The sequence below is a fragment of the Caretta caretta genome, chromosome 24 (assembly GCF_965140235.1).
Source record: "Caretta caretta isolate rCarCar2 chromosome 24, rCarCar1.hap1, whole genome shotgun sequence".
In the NCBI taxonomy this organism is placed as follows: Eukaryota; Metazoa; Chordata; order Testudines; family Cheloniidae; genus Caretta; species Caretta caretta.
Genome location: NC_134229.1, coordinates 6,161,360 through 6,179,140, shown reverse-complemented (window position 1 = coordinate 6,179,140; position 17,781 = coordinate 6,161,360). Strand labels below are relative to the sequence as shown.

General features: G+C 52.6%; 1 protein-coding gene across 1 annotated transcript in view; it reads left to right on the top strand.

The window, feature by feature from the left end:
• The window catches only part of LOC125625789 (perilipin-2-like), a 44,169-nt gene extending 28,524 nt beyond the window's left edge, over positions 1 to 15,645 (top strand). The window contains exon 6 of the mRNA XM_048828285.2: positions 13,556 to 15,645. Coding sequence (XP_048684242.2) covers positions 13,556 to 13,888 — 333 coding nt within the window. The 3' untranslated portion in view covers positions 13,889 to 15,645. The remainder of the gene's footprint in view (positions 1 to 13,555) is intronic.
• The last annotated feature ends 2,136 nt before the right edge of the window (positions 15,646 to 17,781 follow it).

Here is a 17,781-nt window from a genome sequence, read left to right as displayed (position 1 = left end):
GATTCCATTCTGGCGCACGCATCGTCTGTATCTTTGCTAGCCGAAATCCCGATTGCTGGTGCTTTTGTTTCTTGCTGCTGTTGCCAGAGTCAAAGAGCATCCAGCTTTTAATTTTTTTTTTCCTTCCCAGAGCCCGGCTGGGGTTTACACCCGCCTGCCATTTACGAATCGGTTCTTGATTCTAAGCACAACCAATCTGCTGCAAGAGTCACTGAGATGGAATAAGTCTGGAGCTCCCCAACGATACTGTTTTGAAGGGGGGCACTTAGCAAGGCCAGCGGGCTCTTTAGGGAAGGTGCGACTCCAGCTGACACTTCTCACCAGGCAGGGGCAGTAAACCCAGCAGGGGAGAGAATTTAAATGCCCTTTGTGCAATCCAAGGCAAGTATAAACCAAACACAGCCCTTGCACTATTAGCTGCCTCCCCAAGAGATTAAAAGCACCGCAGCAGCGCTGCGGGGGGTTCTTGGCTGGGTTTCTAGTGGTTAAATATTGACCCACCCAGGAGGAATGGGAATGCAAACGCTCAGGTTTCATGTTGTGGAAAAATACAGGGATGCTCCTCCTACTCCAAAGAAGGGAGGGTTGGGAGAAGCCAGGCAGGAGCTGCCATATAACCTGATATTAAGGTGACCCCTCTCCTGCCCTGTAGATGTGACCCAAACCAGGTGCTGGATGGACATGAGTTTACTAAGGCACTTTGCAGGCTTAACAAAGAGGCTGTAATGCACCCCCTGTTGCATTGCAACTCGCAGACCCGCACTCCTGTGGAACCAGGGCTAGAACCTTGCTGCTTAGATGTGGCCATGTACCGTTTAAAGGTAAAGGAGCGCTCCCCCAGGTGGTGGTAGTAATATGCCCTTTATCCTCTATGGCAGTGGTTCTCAACCTTTCCAGACTCTGTACCCCTTTCAAGAGTCTGATTTGTCTTGTGCACCCCTAAGTTTCACCTCACTTAAAAATGACTTGCATATTTTTAGGTCTGATTTTTGTAAGCAAGTGTCACAAACGCCATTACTGAAAAATCACTGACTTTCTCCTTTTTACCATATAATTATAAAAGAAATCAATTGGAATAGAAATATTGTGCTTACATTTCAGGGTATAGCCTATAGAGCAGCATAAACAAGTCATTGTATGACATTTTAGTTTGTACTGACTCGGCTAGTGCTTTTTATGTAGCCTGTTATAAAACCAGGCAGATATCTAGATGAGTGGATGTACCGCCGGGAAGACCTCTGCGTACCCCCCAGGATATACATACCCCTGGTTGAGAACCATTGGTCTATGGTGCCCATTATCGTCTATGGATACCCAACCACTAGAGGGCGACATAGCATACACACCAAGCCATGGCACTGAAGCTATGCTAGGAAACGGGAGGCAGATAGCCTTGTGAAGCAATCCTGATGCAACCCTATTTACCAGGCTGAGTTAATGAGCACCACTTCAGCGGGCAGCGGGGGGGAAGGAGGGGGGAGGAAGTGGGGAGGAAGGAGATCCGAGCTGGTTAATGATTGCAGAGCGGTTTCGGCCCGACCCACGGGACTGAATGGAATTTTGCCGGCCAGCTCTGTACAAAGAAGCGTAGCTTCCCGGAAGGGGCGGTGAGGCAGGTTAGAATGGCCAAGGGCTGCAATGGAAGGGCGGCCGCCCAGCTCAAAAGACGTGGGCCTGCTGCCCTGGTTTACAGCACAGCATCCCGGCAGAGACGAGAAAAGGGATTAAAATGAGGGATTGAATAAATAAATCACAAACAAACTCCATCAGGGAAGAGAGCTGAGCAGAGAGAATGACTAGACCAGCTGCGGGCTTTGTCTGGCGGCCACTTCAGGCTGGGGAGTTCAGTTTGGCCATGCTGTTCTCGCAGGGGAACAGAGCCAAGCCGCGAGATTGCACCAAAATGGCTGATAGATGGGAGACAACGCCCGGTGGCATGAGGTCATTCTTTTGAAGCAAAAACGAATCGTCGCTGGGTGCTTGATGGAAGTTGTTAGAAGTCCTGTCAGCTCTGAAGAACCGCTTTGAGAAGGGCTGAGGGGCCAAGCGATGAATGCTCCAATGGGAATTTTCACGTTGTTGGAGTTGGAGGCAGCATCAGAAATGTATTAAGTAGCTTGAGGCAGTTGGTCATGCTAACCTCCTTCACTGGCTGTATTCTCCAGATCACAATGAGCTGGGTCATCTGCTTGATCTAGCTACCGCTTCTCTTCACGTAGCCTGCTAGGATTTATCTAATCCCATCTAAGGGTGTCCACACAGGAAAAGGACACCAGCGTGATTTAAAAAACAAACAAACAAAAAACGATTTCCTTAACCCTTGTGTGCAGGCTTTTATTTTGGATTGAAACTGGTTTATTTTGGTTCAGTTTGTCGATTAAGAGCCACTTCAGTTTAGCTTAAACCTGTTCCTAAACCAAATTAAGAGCATCCACACAGGGATTTGTGCCAGATTAATTTAAACCAGTTTTAAAAGATTGAGTTAATTTCTTGCATTTAGACAAGGCCAGTCTAATCGATCAGCTGAATGCTGCACTCATAGGTTGCTGGGTGTGTATGTCTAACCTGTCTAGCAACTAGCTCCTTTGGCAACATCTTGCAAGATATCTTTAAAATTAAATCCATCTGTGATACACAGCCCCATCCCATCCAGCTCTGCATTTCATAGGCATACTGAATGGTTAAAGCACATCAGCTGTTGTCAGAACAAAAATATGGAAAGAGAGAGACATACACACAAGAATGTCACTTTGGAACTATGGAAGTCTAGCCTAGCGGTCATATGGTCTGTGTGTCATAGGCCCTACACTGCTAAAAGCTAGTGGAGATTCTCCCATAGCTCAGAGAGCAGAAGCTTCGAACTTGAGAGGAAACATAGCCCAGTGGTCATAATATCATGTGTGTCATAGATCCTGTGTTGCTAATAGCTGGAGGAGATTTTCCCATCACTCAGATGGCTGAAGCCTGTGCTTTTGGAGCAGAAGTACTTGTTATATTTATCCATGTGCCACGGCATTCCAAGTGGCCATGAGATGTTGTACAGTGACAGATGTGAAGTCCTAAGTAGCCACAAATGTATTCCATCAGCTGGCTAAGAGTGCAATTCGGATGGCTGGAGCGCCTCCCGGAGGAATTGGGTGGGATGTGGGCAGGTAATGGGACCAGGGTCAGGTTGCAGGTCTGATCTCTCAGGAGTCAGCTTCCTGCCACGCTCTTAATCTCTACGGGAGAATCACGCAGTGGGTGGCACAAGGAAATAACTTGTTGCAGCCGGAGATGAGCCCTGCAGGACTGAGCGCTCCCTGCGTAAGAGCGAATGGAAGGAGATATTGGAAAGGAAATAGGTAGTTGGCCAGATGCATCCTCTACTTCCTGGAGGGTGAGGATGGGGGCAGAGTTTGCTCTGGCTGCATCTCTCCCTTCCCAAGTTTTTGGGGATGGAAAAGGCAACATAGCCTGATCCTGCAAAACTCCCATTGATCATCAGGGAGCCTCCAAATTAGGGCTACGAAGGTGGCTCCTGGGAAAACCCCAGCCACCCAGCAGGCTTGGGAGAGTCTCCTTTAGGATGTTTAGGCGAACCCAGGCTGGGAGGCTCACTCCCAGATGCAGTGTAGATGTTGGGGGGCCAGGCCCTCCCGGTGCCTCAGTTTCCCCATCGTTAGCAGAGTAATGACACCCTGCTTTGCAAAATGCTTTGAGATCTACTTCTTTTATAAGAACTCATTATTATTCCCCACCACCACCACCACCACCACTGTGTTACCTAACCTGCTCCTACATCCTTGCCTGTGATGAGCTATTTATTATTAGCAGGGCCCTCTGCTGAAAAGCGGGGCAGGAGCCGCTGATCTCAGCTACCTTCCTGGCATAGCAGGATCATTAAGGAAGCAAAGGCCTCTCTGTTCTCAGCGGCTGCCGCTAATCGTGTTATCCCCCTGCTCATTGTCGTCTTGCCAGAGCTAAAGTGACAGGAGCCATGTGTCTGGGGAGTAATTCCTTGTTGGGCTGCTGCTTTGTCCCCTGTCATGTGGCAAATGTCCTTGTCTCCCCACTCTGGGGTCCCCTAGGCCCGAAGGTCCTGGCAGGTTGTTGAAGTCAAAGGAAGCCTGCCGGTCAGTTCGAGCTCAAGCCCTCACTTCGTTTCCTAGTCGCTGAAAAAACCCAGCCTCAGCCAGTATGTGCAAACGATGCCAGGGAGTGCAATTATCCGAAGCTCTTTCCAATGCGTGGGGTGGTCCCCCCCATATTGTTTTAGTTCCCGGAGGGGCTGTGGGAACCCTCCCCTGTGAAGCAGAACCCAATCAGACGTAACGTGTTCATACATTTAATACAGCGGCCGCACCGCATGGAGCTGTGGTCTCTGTCACACCTGCATCCAGGAGGCCCACTGGCATGAGGGGTGATTTTGCAGGTAACGCTGGAAGCAGGCTGCAACGTTAACAGCCTGCCCCCCCTGAAATGCTCTGTCTCGGCAGGTGGGGCACACCTCCTGGCTGAGCTGCTCATGCTAGGGTAGCATTATCCCACACACCCACTGCCAAGTAAATTCCCTACAGCTGTTAGCTGTGAGCAATGATCCGCCACCTTGGAGTCTGTTAATATCGAAGCAGTTTACTAGTAGTAATAATGCAGGCAGCATGACCTAGTGGTCACAGCATAGGTCTGGGATGCAGGAGACTTGGGTGTGTTTCCCTGCTGTGCTGCAGGCTCCCTGCATGTCCTTGGGTGAGACAGTTTTAAAAAAAAAACCTCAGTGCCTCAGTTTCGCCATCTGTGAAACGGGGAGGACAATACTTCCCTGCCTCCTGGGTTACTTGCAAGACTAAACGCATCAGTGTTCAGGAGGTGCTCAGATACCATGGTGACAGGCCAAGCTTATAACTACATAAACTTCACAGGCGGCTGTGGTTGCTCATGGAGCGTCCAGGGGCTAGGGCACTAGCCTGAGACTTTGGGGGCCAGGTTCAATTCCTTGCTCTGCTACTGACTCTGTGTGTCCTTGGGTATTTAGACTCCTAACTCCCATTGAGAATCTGGGAACTTTGTCTCTCTGTGCCTCAGTTTCCCCATTTCTAACAGCCCTGCCCCGCCCCACAGAGGGTGTTGTGAGGGTACACACATTGACAGTCATGAGGTGCTCCATGAAAGGACCTGAGATAGATAACCTCATGCTCAGGGTATTGCCCTGGCCTTTGATGGGGTCAGGAAGAAATGTCCCTGGGAAGCAGGTTCTCTCATCTCTGCAGGGGTCTGGCACCTTCCTCAGGAGCAGCTGAGGCTGGACACTCTGAAACAGGGCTAAATAGATCACAGTTCTGACTCAGGCTGACCATTTCTATGTCTGTGAGAATCTCAGGTTTCCTCCTGCTCCAAAATGGGGGGAGGACAGGAGGGAAAGTTGATGGTAACAGCATCTTCCAACCAAAGGTTTCCTCTAAATGAGTCAGTTGGAGGCCCAGGCTGGCAGCCTTCAGCGCCCTGATGAGTCAGTGACTCAGAGGGCCATCTCTCCTCCAGGTGCTTATTCTGGGAAGAGGCTAATTGTAAGGGAGGCAAAGATCCCTTTCATCTCATCAGGGAAACTGAATGTCTTTGAGCTAGTTCCGTCATGTGGCACTCAGAGTCCACGTTCTCTTGCTGGGCTCCAGTTTCTACCCTGGAGCCATGCTGGGTTCAACAGAGATGGCTGCTCTTAGACATTCAGTCAGTACAGAGCGGGTAGCAGGTAGCCCAGTTGTTAAAGTGCTGGCCTGGGGGATGCTGTAGACCTGAGTTTAGTTCTCTGCTCTGCTGCACAGTCGCTGTGTGATTTTTAGTTTCTCCGTGCCTCAGTTTCCCATCTGTACAATGGAATACTGACTATCCCTCAGTGAGACTTAGCTGGCCTCATCGCTGCAGTGTCTGAGAGCACCTAACAATCTTTAGTGTGTTGATCTTCACGGCACCCTGGGAGGCAGGGCAGAGCTATTATCCCCATAGTACAGATGGGAAACTGAGGCACAGAGAAGCTAAGTGAGTTGACCAAGGTCACAGAAGCTGTGGCAGAGCCAGGAATTGAACACAGGGCTCCTAAGCTGGCACCTTAACCACTAGACCATCCTTTCTCTCCTGGGAGTGCTGCCCTACCTCACAGGAGGCGGGGGCAGGGTTGTAAAGCTAAATATCTTACAAATGGTGAGGTGCCCAGACACCAATGTGATGGGGGGCCAGGTAAGTACCTTAGCCAGAGAGCTCAAACCCCAGCTGCAGCCAGTATCTGGGAGCAGGTGGTTTCCACTCCTGGGTGCTGATGTCAAAATGACCTTGCCTGGCTGCTCCGGAAGCTTTGGGTACAGAGCAGGGGACAGGTACAGTACACAGGGGTCTGCAGCATCAGCAGAGAGAGCATGCTGCAACAAGAAACAACTCGATTGGTTAGGTGGCATCTCTGTATCCTGGAAAACGTTAATGAGTCTTTCCCTGGGGAGAGAGGCTGCCAGGAGGCCTCTTGAGCCAGAAGCCTGTGCAATTCTTGTGGGGAGCGGCCCGTTTCCTTGGGTGGCTGCTGGTTAGAGGTGAGCCCTGGCCTGCAGAGATCGTGCAGCGTTCGGGAGGGGCTTCTCTGTAAGCGCGTCGACCCTGCAAGTCAAGGTGTGATGCCCAGGGGGGCGTACCTGCCTCGTTTGAATCTAGCTAGCACTGGGGATGACAGTAGTGAAGAGACCTGGTTGCACAGATTCACCTAATAAATTCCCTGCCATTTTCGGGGCATTGGTGCACCTCTGACCCTCCTACTTGCTGCCTGTTGCATTCAATAGTTTAGTCTCTGGAGGGCTGTGATACTTTGGTCTAATCCAGGCTCAATTCAGGGCTACCTGGGGGGCAGGGTTAGTGGCCTGTCATGTGCAGCTCATATGAGTTGCTCTGGTGGTCACTGTGCACTGGGCTAACCCCTGTGCCTCTTGCTGGATTAACACTGGCATGGGTGGGCATCCTCTTGCTACCATCACACCTTCACGTGCAGCGTCGACCTGCCTGTGAGAGCTGGCCTCTCCAAGGAGTGTGGGAACAGCCTTGCTTTGGCTGGCCCACAGCCACCCCGCTGGCAGCTGTGCTGAGGGGAGCATCTGGGCATGATGCGTGTCTGCGGCACTGCCTGGGCACAGCCAGTTGGGAGGGGGAACAGGTTGGGAGGGAGCTGGTCCGGTCTGGGCTCTCGTCCCCGTCGGCAGGCATCCTGTATCCTATAGCTGTGAGCAGCAGGTAGTCTCCTGCAGCAAGACGGGCTGCTGTCCAGCCCCTAGCACCGTGGGGGCCTGGTCCGTGACTGGGGCTGCCAGGCTCTAGGGCAGGGGTGGGCAAACTACGGCCCGGGGGCCGCATTCAGCCCTCCAGATGTTTTAATTTGGCCCTCAAGCTCCTGCCGGGGAGTGGGGTTGGGGGGTTTGCCCTGCTCCACGCGGCTCCCAGAAGCGGCGGCATGTTCCCCCATCCAGCTCCTACGCTAGGGGCAGCCAAGGGGCTCCACGCACTGCCCCTGCCCCAAGCGCCGCCCCTGCAGCTCCCATTGGTCGGGAGCCGGGGCCAACGGGAGCTTTAGGGGCAGCGCTTGCGGACAGGGCAGCGCACAGAGCTGCCTGGCCACGCCTCCCCGTAGGAGCCAGAGGGGAGACATGCCGCTGCTTCTGGGAGCTGCTTGAGGCAAGCGCTGCCTGGAGTCTGCACCTCTGACACCCCCCCCCCAACTCTCCAACCCCCTGCCCCAGCCCTGATCCCCCTCCCACCCTCCGAACCCCTTGGTCCCACCCCAGAGCCCCCTCCTGCGCCCTGAACTCCTCATTTCTGGCCCCACCCCAGAGCCTGCACCCACAGCCGGAGCCCTCACCCCCCTCCTGCACCGCAACCCCCAATTTCATGAGCATTCATGGCCTGCGAAAGGGCAAACCAGATAATCAGTAATAATCCAGGGTCGGACGCCTCCACCCAGAGCCCGTGGTGTTAGCACGTGCAGCCTGGCAGCTGCCGGTGCCTCTGTCTGGCAGGGCAAGTGCAGGGCTGTGGCGAAGGGGAGGGCGGGGAAAGCCGGGGAGGGGGGAGTGAGAGAACAGGACAGGGATCTGCAGAGAGCTCAGGTTGGAGCTGAACGAGGCCCGGCTTCTGACCGAGGTGTGAGAAGTTAATGAAGCAGGAAGGGGCCCGGGGTGCCTCATTTCCCCTCTGGTTAATTAGCTTCCTGGGCTAAGGGTCCCCCGTGAGCTTTTCTCGCACAGGATGTTCTGCCCCATTTTGCCATTGTCCCCACGGGGGCGCAGTCAAAGAGCCCTTAATCTCCTTTGTCCCCATGGCACTTGCTCACACATACTTGTGCTGAGTGAGGTCAGCTGCTATCCCTGACCGCCAGCTCCCAGTGCCTATTGAAGCAAAGCCCCGGCACAGCTGAAGTCAGGCCAGGCTGGGGGTTTAAAGCAATCTTGCATCCAAGTGGCTGAGGGTGTCACATGGCAGCCATGGGTTTCGGCTTGAGCTGATTCTACTTTGCATCTTGTCTTCCCCCCCGCCCCCAACCCTCCTGATAGCTCCAGTTGAGGGCAGGGGATTTAAATGGGATGGATGGTTTTGTGGTTAAAACATTGCACTGTGATTCAAGGAGACCGGGTACAATTCCTGGCCCAAGGCTCCCTGTGTGTGACAAAAAGAAAAGGAATACTTGTGGCACCTTAGAGATGAAGTGAGCTGTAGCTCACGAAAGCTTATGCTCAAATAAATTTGTTAGTCTCTAAGGTGCCACAAGTACTCCTTTTCTTTTTGTGTGTGACAAGTCAATTGCCGTGCCTCAGTTTCCCCCACCTGTATGCTGGTGAGAACAAACCTTCCTTTGTGTCTCTTGTCTGTGAAGATTGCAAGCTCTTCGGGGCAGGGATTGCTATTATGGATTTCTGGGCAGTGCCTGGCATAATGGGGCCCCGATCTCAGTTGGGCCCCTGCAATGTTCCTGCCGAACAAAGAATGAAGGTTTCATTCTGGCAGCTGCCTCAGCTTCTGGGATGCGGGTTCCTTCCCTCTTCCACCGAAGAATCTGGTGGTGGTCAGTGCTAGAGACAAGACACTGGACTAGGCGGGCGCTGGGTCTGATCCAGGTTGGCAATGCCTATGTCTCCGTGTAGCCACTGTGTAAGAACTTCAGGTCCAGCCAGCCTCTCTTTGAAGCCGTGGGGCCCATCAGAAGACGAATGGCCCAGTTACTGTCTTCTAAAGCAACTTGGGGCCTCATGAACCGCTCATGACTTAATGCAATAGCTGAGTTCCCTTCATGCCGACCCCTGCTGGGAACAAAGCTTCCCCTGGCACGGCCTGTGCCCTAGCCAGATTTTCCCCCAGACCCCTCTCTTCTACAGGAGGGAATTGCCCTTCTCCTGAACAGGGGAGACGGCCGGGGGGTTACTCTGGCTCTGCCATGCACTGGCGACTGGCCGTGCTGTTAGTGGCAAAGCGCAGGGCAGTCTGTACTGCGACAGCGGAGTGGACGGGAGGGGGGAAGAACTAGATGTGATTTCTCTTCCCCTTCCCCAGGCCCCTTCTCTGCTTTGTCCGTGGAGCATCCATTGCCCTGACCAACCAAAGCGCTAAAGCGTTCTCGCCCTGTTCGAGTCAACGAGCCGAGCCGCAGCTGTGTCTCCGAGACTGTTAAGAGGGTGTCTGAAGCGCCGGGAGGGCAGTTTATGTAGCAAGCAAAAGGGGAAATTGACAACAGGACATGATTCATGTCTTGCTGAAAGCATGTTCTGTTCCCAGAAGCCTGAAGGCCGGATTCTGATCTCGGGTACTCCAGTGTGAATCCAGAGTGAATCCCTAGACTTTCATGGATGTCTACACCAGTGTAACTGAGAATCTGGCCCTACCTCCGTTGGCTCCAGTGGGGTTACTTTGGGCTTACACTGGTATAACTGGGATCAGAATCAGCCCACAACTCTATTGACTACAATAGAGTGACTCCAGATTCACATCAGTGTCATGGAGATCAGAACCTGTCCCTAGCTCCACTGACTCCAGAAAGGGTGCCCAGCATCAGAATCTGGCCTGAATTCGCCCATCACCTAATTTCCCCCTACGTTTCAGTCTTCAGCACTTATGTCCTTGAAAATAATTTTACTCTCGTCTCCTGGCCTTGGGTTTCAGTCTGGAGAAGGACCGAGGAGGGCTCTGATTCAAGGCTGGGACAAGGGTCAGAACCTCATCTCCTAACCCATCCCTTTAATTTTGGGGCCAGGATAAAAGCTGCAGAGCCTCAGACACTACTGCTTTCTGTTCCGAGTGCGAGGCGCGCTTCTTTGGCCCGCCTTTAATAATGAGCACATAACACAGCCCTAGAATAAATACATCTGGTTGAAACAAAAAAACCCTCTTGTGATTTTCCCATTGGGTGGAATCGCATGCGACCCCCCACCAGCACTGTTGCATCTGAGCACCTCCCAGCCAACCCGACTAGCACTTGTCGCATGCGATTCCACCCAATCAAATAGCAAAACCCTTCTGCCAGATTTGAGAGCAGATTCACAAAGATAGCTAGGTACCTAGAGGGGCATTTAGTGAGATTTAGAAAGTTGCCTATGGTGGTCAAGCACCTAACTCCTATTGAAAGTCAGTGGGAGTTAGGTACCTAACTCACAGAGGTGATTTTTGCAAATCCTTTAGCGAGTTTGGCCCTTGGTTCTGGATCATGTGCAAAAGTGCTGAGTAGATGGCCCAAAATTGGCAGAAGTCGCATGAGATCCACTAATTTCTCCTATTTAGTAGATGTTTTATTATTATTTGTCTGATGGTAGCACCTCAGAGCCCCAGTAATGAGCCCATGGTGTGGTGTTAGGAGCTGTACAAACATAGAACAAAGAGACAGGCCCTGCCCCAAAGATATTCCATTTCTGTCTTGCTCCCACTCTCTGTGCCCTGTTGCACGCTGTCTGGGAAACAGAACATGAACCCAACAAAGTATGAGCTGAGGTTTGAGACCCACCCATTACACCCACCCACTGCTGTGGTTAAACTGCAGGACACACTGCTGTTGGGTTTTAATGTGGTTCACCTGTGGAACGCTCTACTCTAGGATATTAGTGAGGTTAACTTGTGGGACTCACAGCTGCTGTGTATTAGTGATATTTGCCTCTGGAACTCTCTGTTCCTGGATATTACTGTGGTTAACTAGCTGGTTTAATGTGCTGGATATTTTGACAGTCCGGTTTGCCTGTGGAACTCTCTGCCACAGGATATTAGTGAGGTTAACCTGTGGGATTCACAGCTACTGGGTATTAGTGAGGTTTGCCTGTGGAACTCTCTGTTACAGAATGTTTTGAGCTTATCCCTGTGGGACTCTCTGCTGCTGGGTGTCACCCTGCCAAGGAGCTTAGTGAGATTCAGAAAAGAATTAGATGTTTATATCAATAAGGATTGCACCTGCTAGGACCATCAGAGAAGGGGTCTCCAGCTTCATGCTGCAGGGCTCCATCCAGTCATCAGAGCAGGGGGAGCTAATGTGTGACTCTCAGGGGTGGGTACCGCACTCTAGATGGACCAAAAGCCTGCTCCAGGGGCAGCGATTCTTGTGGCTTGGGTGAAAGTCACCGTTACATACCAGATGCTCGCCTCGTCCGGCTTCTCCAGACAGCCGGGTGCCGTCCCGTAAGCCGCTTCCTAAAACAGAGCTAGCAAAATACCTTCTGGAAAGACAATGAGCTCATGTGTGAGGCCTGCAGGATGTACAGCAGCCAGGGGTCACTGGGGAGTGGGGCAGGTCTGGGGCTCAGCAGCTCTCTGCTGTCTGTCATCAGCGGGGCAGTGGAGAGATCCAATGTCAGTAACTCACGTGCCGGGGGGCCTGAGCCGAAGGGCTGGTTCAGGGTGGGGGTGGGGTCATAACGGGGCAAAAAAGTCGCAGACAAAACTTTTTTGTGTTGGAAAAATGCTGTTTCGGGGGGAAGCGTCGGTTTCCAGGGAACGGTGCCAACAGCAGGTTGGTTTAGATGAAAATGTTGCCAGGAAGGTTGCTTAGGCCCAGGATGGAATTTGTGCTCAGAGGGAGAGACAGCCTGCTGGTTAGGATGGGCACGTGGGAGACCCAGGTTTGGGTCCCTTCTTTGTCTGAGTCAGACCAAGGACTTGAATGCAAGTGACTGAACCGCTAGGCTAGAGAGTTGGCCTGTCTCTTTGGCCCAAGGGCTATTTAATTATTTGTAAAGGGGGGATGGGGGGACGAGGTAATGTTGGCAAGAGAGAGACGAGCTTTTGAACTACACAGAGCTCTTCTTCGGGTCTGGGAATAGTACTCCAAGGGTATTTCTACACGGTAGTGTACGCCCAGGGTTCGGACTCAGGCTCACACCCAACTCTGCTTCTGTCTATACACAAATTGCGCCAACCCAGGTCTCAGGACCTCCTCCCACCCTCCCACCCCCCGGGGGCGGAGGGTCTGAGCCTGAGTCAAGTTGGGATTCAGGGTCCAAGCCCTATTGCTTTGCAGCCTAGATACAGCCACGCTGGATTCGTGCTCTGGGAGTCCACTAAAAATTTCCATAATCCCACTGGCCCACGTTCTTTGTCCTCTGGACAGTCCAGTTTGGTGGACAGTCGAGGTTTCCCGCATTGCATTACGAACCAAGGACCGGAACGGCCACATTTTGGGAGGGCTCTAGAAAGTCTGGGATAGGGTGGTTGGCCTTGTGTTCGAATTCGGGTTCCTAGCCTGGGGTCCCAAATGAGTGTAGATGACATCTCAAAGAGTGCCTCCAGCCCTGGTTAAAGCCATCCTGGTGGGGCAGTAATGGAGGGTAACCTGCAGAGCGGACGGCTGCAGGCTCCTGCGGTGAACGGCGAATGTTTCCATCTGGGGTAGCTCCCTCAGTATCAAAATCTTAGCTGGTGGTAGCCGCGGGGGAGATTTGGCTGAGGATGCAGAGGGACGGTTAACCCTTTGTAAACTCTCCCAGGATACTTGTGTCTATTTCCCCCTGCAATGAAGATCCGGCCTCTATGTAGGCAGAACATGGGTGCTCCCTATGGAGGGGTCAACCTAGGCAGACCCCGTGCGGTGACCCAAAGCAGCAGGGAGCTAGAGAACCACAGGGTCTGTCTGTGTCCACCAGTCTCAGTGAGAGAGCCCCTTTCCCTCCATGACAGCCCAGTTGCCTCTCAGCCACCAGGGATGCTGTGAGGTTTTGTACCAGTAACTCCCCATTGCCTGCTGCTTCCCAGCCCCAGTGACCAGTTCGGAACCAGCCCAGGGGGGAGCTGGGGCCTCACCAGACCAGGAGGCAGGCCCGGTAAGGCTGGCCGTGCCAGGCCTCTGCACAGGGCCTGAGTGGCTTGAAAGCAGCAGCTTCCAGAAGGGACCGTTGCCAGGAGTGCTTTCTAATCACATCTGAGCAGAGTGACCCTGCGCTAGCCGGGTCTTACATAAGAGCCGTTAATGGCTCATACAGGCGGGGATGAAAATAGACTCACATCAGGACGTTAGGAGGGATGGGGCGGGGGGTGATTCCACACCGGTGACCTCCCCAGGCTCATCTTGTTGTTTCCCATCCAGCTGAGACGTCGACTCTACCGCGCTCTGGTTGCTGTGACCGAGACGGGTGACTCAGACCCAAGCCCCCAGCCTGGCTTCCCCCGGGACCCCATCCCCATCCGGCTCGTCCAGAGGAGGCGATCCAGCTTAGGACGCACAAGCAGTAAGGCCTCTAGCGACAAGCACAGCATCCAGGATGGGAGCGGTCACAGGTCCACCCCATCGCCTGCCCGGAGAGGTCTCCCCGCCGCCCTGAATCGGGATCCCCCTGCCAAGAAGACTCAATCTCCACCCTCTGTGGCCAGCCGGCTCTGGGAGGGCGGGGACCTCTCCTCCTTGGGCAAAGAGATGTGAGCATGCAGCCAGGACATTCCCCCCACCCCTTCTCTGCCATAACCGCTGGGAGCTGGGCGGGAAGTGGGATTTGCGTCCCGCGGGGCATTCCGGGATTTCGAAATTTTGTTTTCTCCCAGATCTGGGCAAAAAGTTGAAATCTCGGAATCTTTCGCAAAACAAAATAATATGAAATCATGCGTGAAGACCTTATCGAAATTGTTTCATTTCGACTTTATCATTTCACCTATTACAGAGGGAGGCAGAGTGGCCTAGTGGCTAGCGCACTGACCTGGGACTCAGAAGACCTGGGCTCTATTCCGAGCTCTGCCAGTGGCCTGCTGGGAGACTTCCCTTTCCGTGCCTCAGTTTCCCCATCTATAATATGGGGGAAATGAAGCACTTAGAGGTCTATGGATGAAACTTGCTATATAAGTGCTAGGTTAATAGTATATTTATTAGATTATAAAGTCAAAATGATAAAGGTGAAATGAAACATCTTGATAATTTCAACAAAATTGTTACCTTCCCGCAAGACATTTTGATTTTTATTGAATCAAATTTTACCCAAGGGAAAAACATTCTGTTGGGAAATTTGTAGCTGGTTCTAGGCTGGGAAGCTTTAGGCCAGGAATAGAATTGGGGTGGGGGGCTGAGCAGAACCAGTTAATATCCTGCAGCAGGGGGCTCTGTAAGTTAACCTGAAACATCATTCTGCAACAGGAAGTTCCACAGAATAGCCTCAGATATCATGCTGCAGCAGGGAGTTCCCCAGGATAACCTCAGTTAATATCCCACAGCTGGGAGTTCTGCAGGTTAATCCCCCTAACATGCCCAGTGGTAAACATGCCGACAGCCACCCCCTGTGGAAGGCATCTTATCCAGTGACCAGCACGCCAGCCCAATCCCATTGCTGGCAGCTGCCAAGCCTTTCCTCCCCTATTAACTGACACCCCATCCCACATCTTCCCCAACTACCACAGCTATGCTTCCAAAGGACCCCTGTCTCCCAAGGGCAGTAACGGTCCCCAGAGCTGAGCGGCGCTTACTGAACACAGTCTAAGGTCTCATGCATTTCCAGCTCTTCCAAGCAGTTTGCTCTGACGTAGAGGAGATGGTCCAGGGCTAAATCTCACATGCAAAACACCCCCAATGCAGTGGAAGTGCCGGGGTTACCAAATAGCTGGCATATATCAGCTTTAGCACCCAGTCCTGCCAGCTGCAGAGCGCCCTTCGCTCCCTCTGGCTTCAAACGCGCAGGAGCAGTGTGCAAAAGGGGGCCCTCGATTTTGTATCCTGTCCTTCCATGCGAGTGTACCCTAAGTGGCTTTATGGCATTAGGAAGCTAAATCATATAGAGTAGAGAGGGCCTGGATCTTCCGGAAGCACGGGCTGGGGAGGAGAGATGCAGGACGGCTGCCCCAGGGGAGTGAAGCTGCACTGGAGAAGGCTCTTGTGCCAAGAAAAGCTGGCCTGCATGTAAGGGGAGAGAGAGGAGGGTGGAGTTAGACAAGCCAGGGAGAGAGAAGAGATGGCATTATAGGGAGGTGGTCCTAGTGGCAGCTGCTGCATGGGAACCCTTTGTGGCTCTCGCACGACTGAGTCGTCACCTCCAAAGACACTGCAGCAGGACAGGCTCCCTCGATCCAGGGCCCTCGTGAACGAGCTTCGGTCAGTTTTGCTCCAAGGCTAGGTTCCTCTCCCTCTGGCGTTTCCCTTCCTGTGCTTGTGTTCTGTAAAAGGTAATAAAAAAATAAATACATAAACCCAGCCTCCCAGCCATGTTCACTGGAGCCTGCCATTTTCTTGTGTCTGCAAACTGGAACAGCTCACTCAGAAATAGCAATCCTTGGTTCTTGCATCACTAGCTCAGGCTCTCAGAACATGCTGTGCACATGGGTGTTATCCCCCACTTTACAGGTGGGGAAACTGAGGCACAGAGAGACTATGTGACTTGACACAGGGCATGTTAGTGGCAGAGCTGGGAATAGACTCCAGGAATCCTAAATTCCCATCCTAGACAACACTCCCCACCCCAGTGTTGGGAATGGAACCCAGGAGTCCTACCTCCCAGACCCCTGGTTCTAATTGCTAGACCCCACTCTCTTCCCAGAGCCAGACATAGAATGTCCTGTCTCTCAGCCCCCTGTTTAAATCACTAGATCACACTCCTCCCAGGACCAGGAAGTTGCATTCTCCTGCTGAAGGCATCCTGCAGCTAGTTCCCCATGTCTATGTTTAAACAATAGATTGGGGGGGCACTTTGGATTGTATCTAAACAGGTGCACCTGTCTCAAATAACCTGCCATTCCCATTCGGGCTGGCTTAGAGCCTGGTCTCTCCTCCCTTCCTTTGCAGTTCCAGAAGAGGACTGAGTGGCTGCAGGCTCCGGGCCCATGCGAGCGGCGATATGCATGCCCTGTGCATTGTATGCTCCCTCAGACTGTGGCTTTGCAAAATATGTATCCCTCTTTAGCTTGATTTTCCCCTCAGAGAAAAGTCCAGTGACTCCAATGTGTGTTCCCCTGACTTACACCAGTTTGAGGTGCGAATCAGGCCCTGCGAGACCACTGTGGAATTGCTCCACCTCTCCCTTAGCTCACACACGTACATTTCACTCGCCCCGCAGCCAGCGGGTGCAGCACCAGGGTCAGCAAGTGGGCCAGAATCTGATCTCATGCCGGTTTCACACTGGCGAAGCACCATTGATTGCTCCTTTTCAACACTGGGGAAAGTGAGTGGAGAATCCAGCCCTGCGACTGTAGTGAGGCTATTGATTGACGAATCTGGTGTCCCCTCACCCGCTGTTAAATGAGTCTTCTGTTCTATTCCTTGCCCTCATGTTCTTCCTTTTCAGTTCTTCAAGCCTCCTTCAATCACTGCCTTGCTGAGAGCGCACAGAAGGCGATGCTTATTGGTGTCTCTACAGACACAGGATGTGTGTTACCTCCGTATTCCAGGGGGTCTTTTGATCAAGTCATTTGCCTGGAGTCTTCCAGAGATCTGCCTTATGGAGCTGATTTTCCAAGATCCTCAGTGCCCCCAGCGGCTGTTGACTTCAGCTGCGTTTGTGGGTGCTCAGCATCTCTGAAGAGCAAGCCCCAGGCCTCTTCTTTATCTCACTGTTCAGAGGCTGCTTGACCCTTCCTGGTAGGGCCAGGTGAAGGTGCCCCCAGCCCATAAATGTTACAGTTGAGGTAAAGGTGGACCGGAGCTGCAGAATTCAGATCCAAGTCCTGATTCCACCCAGGGTTTGGTTTCAGCCCGTTCCGGAGTTGAGATCCACCTGGATGTGTTTGGCTCCAAGCCCCAGCTCCATCACCCTGCCCCTGGTGCTGTCATTTACACCAGCACAGTGTGCGTGTCAAATGCTACCGTTCTGAGCCAGTGCTTTGCATGGTATAAACAATGGCCACCAGTGCAGAGAATCAGGCCCCTGGTGCATGGGAAGTAACGGCTGCTGCTAGACAGAGCAGTGTCTTGAGAGCCTGGGGCCCCTTTGTAACTGGAAAGCCGGAGCCTCATGCACCCAGCTGTTTACCCAGAATTACCTTCCACTTTAACTCCTGGTAGGTCAGTAGACCCTTATCTGGCACAATCAATGGTCAGTGGCCCTCTGTGCTTGGCTCCTAACACAGCACATGCATGATGGACATTGTCCAAGCTAACCCTTCCACACTGCTGGCCTTCCTCTTTCATTAAGGTAACAAAGCCCTCACGCAGGACTGTGCTTATCATGATAAACCTTAGCCCCCCTCTCTCTTAAGCTCCATCCTGAGCAGGCTCATTACATCTTTTCCCTATGGGCCCTCTTCTAGCTCTCCCTTCACTCCCAGACTCAGCCTTTATGTTGTTGAGCAGGCTTAATCAGGCCCCACCTGGTCTGGCTGAAAGGGTGAGTCAGTAGAGTAGCT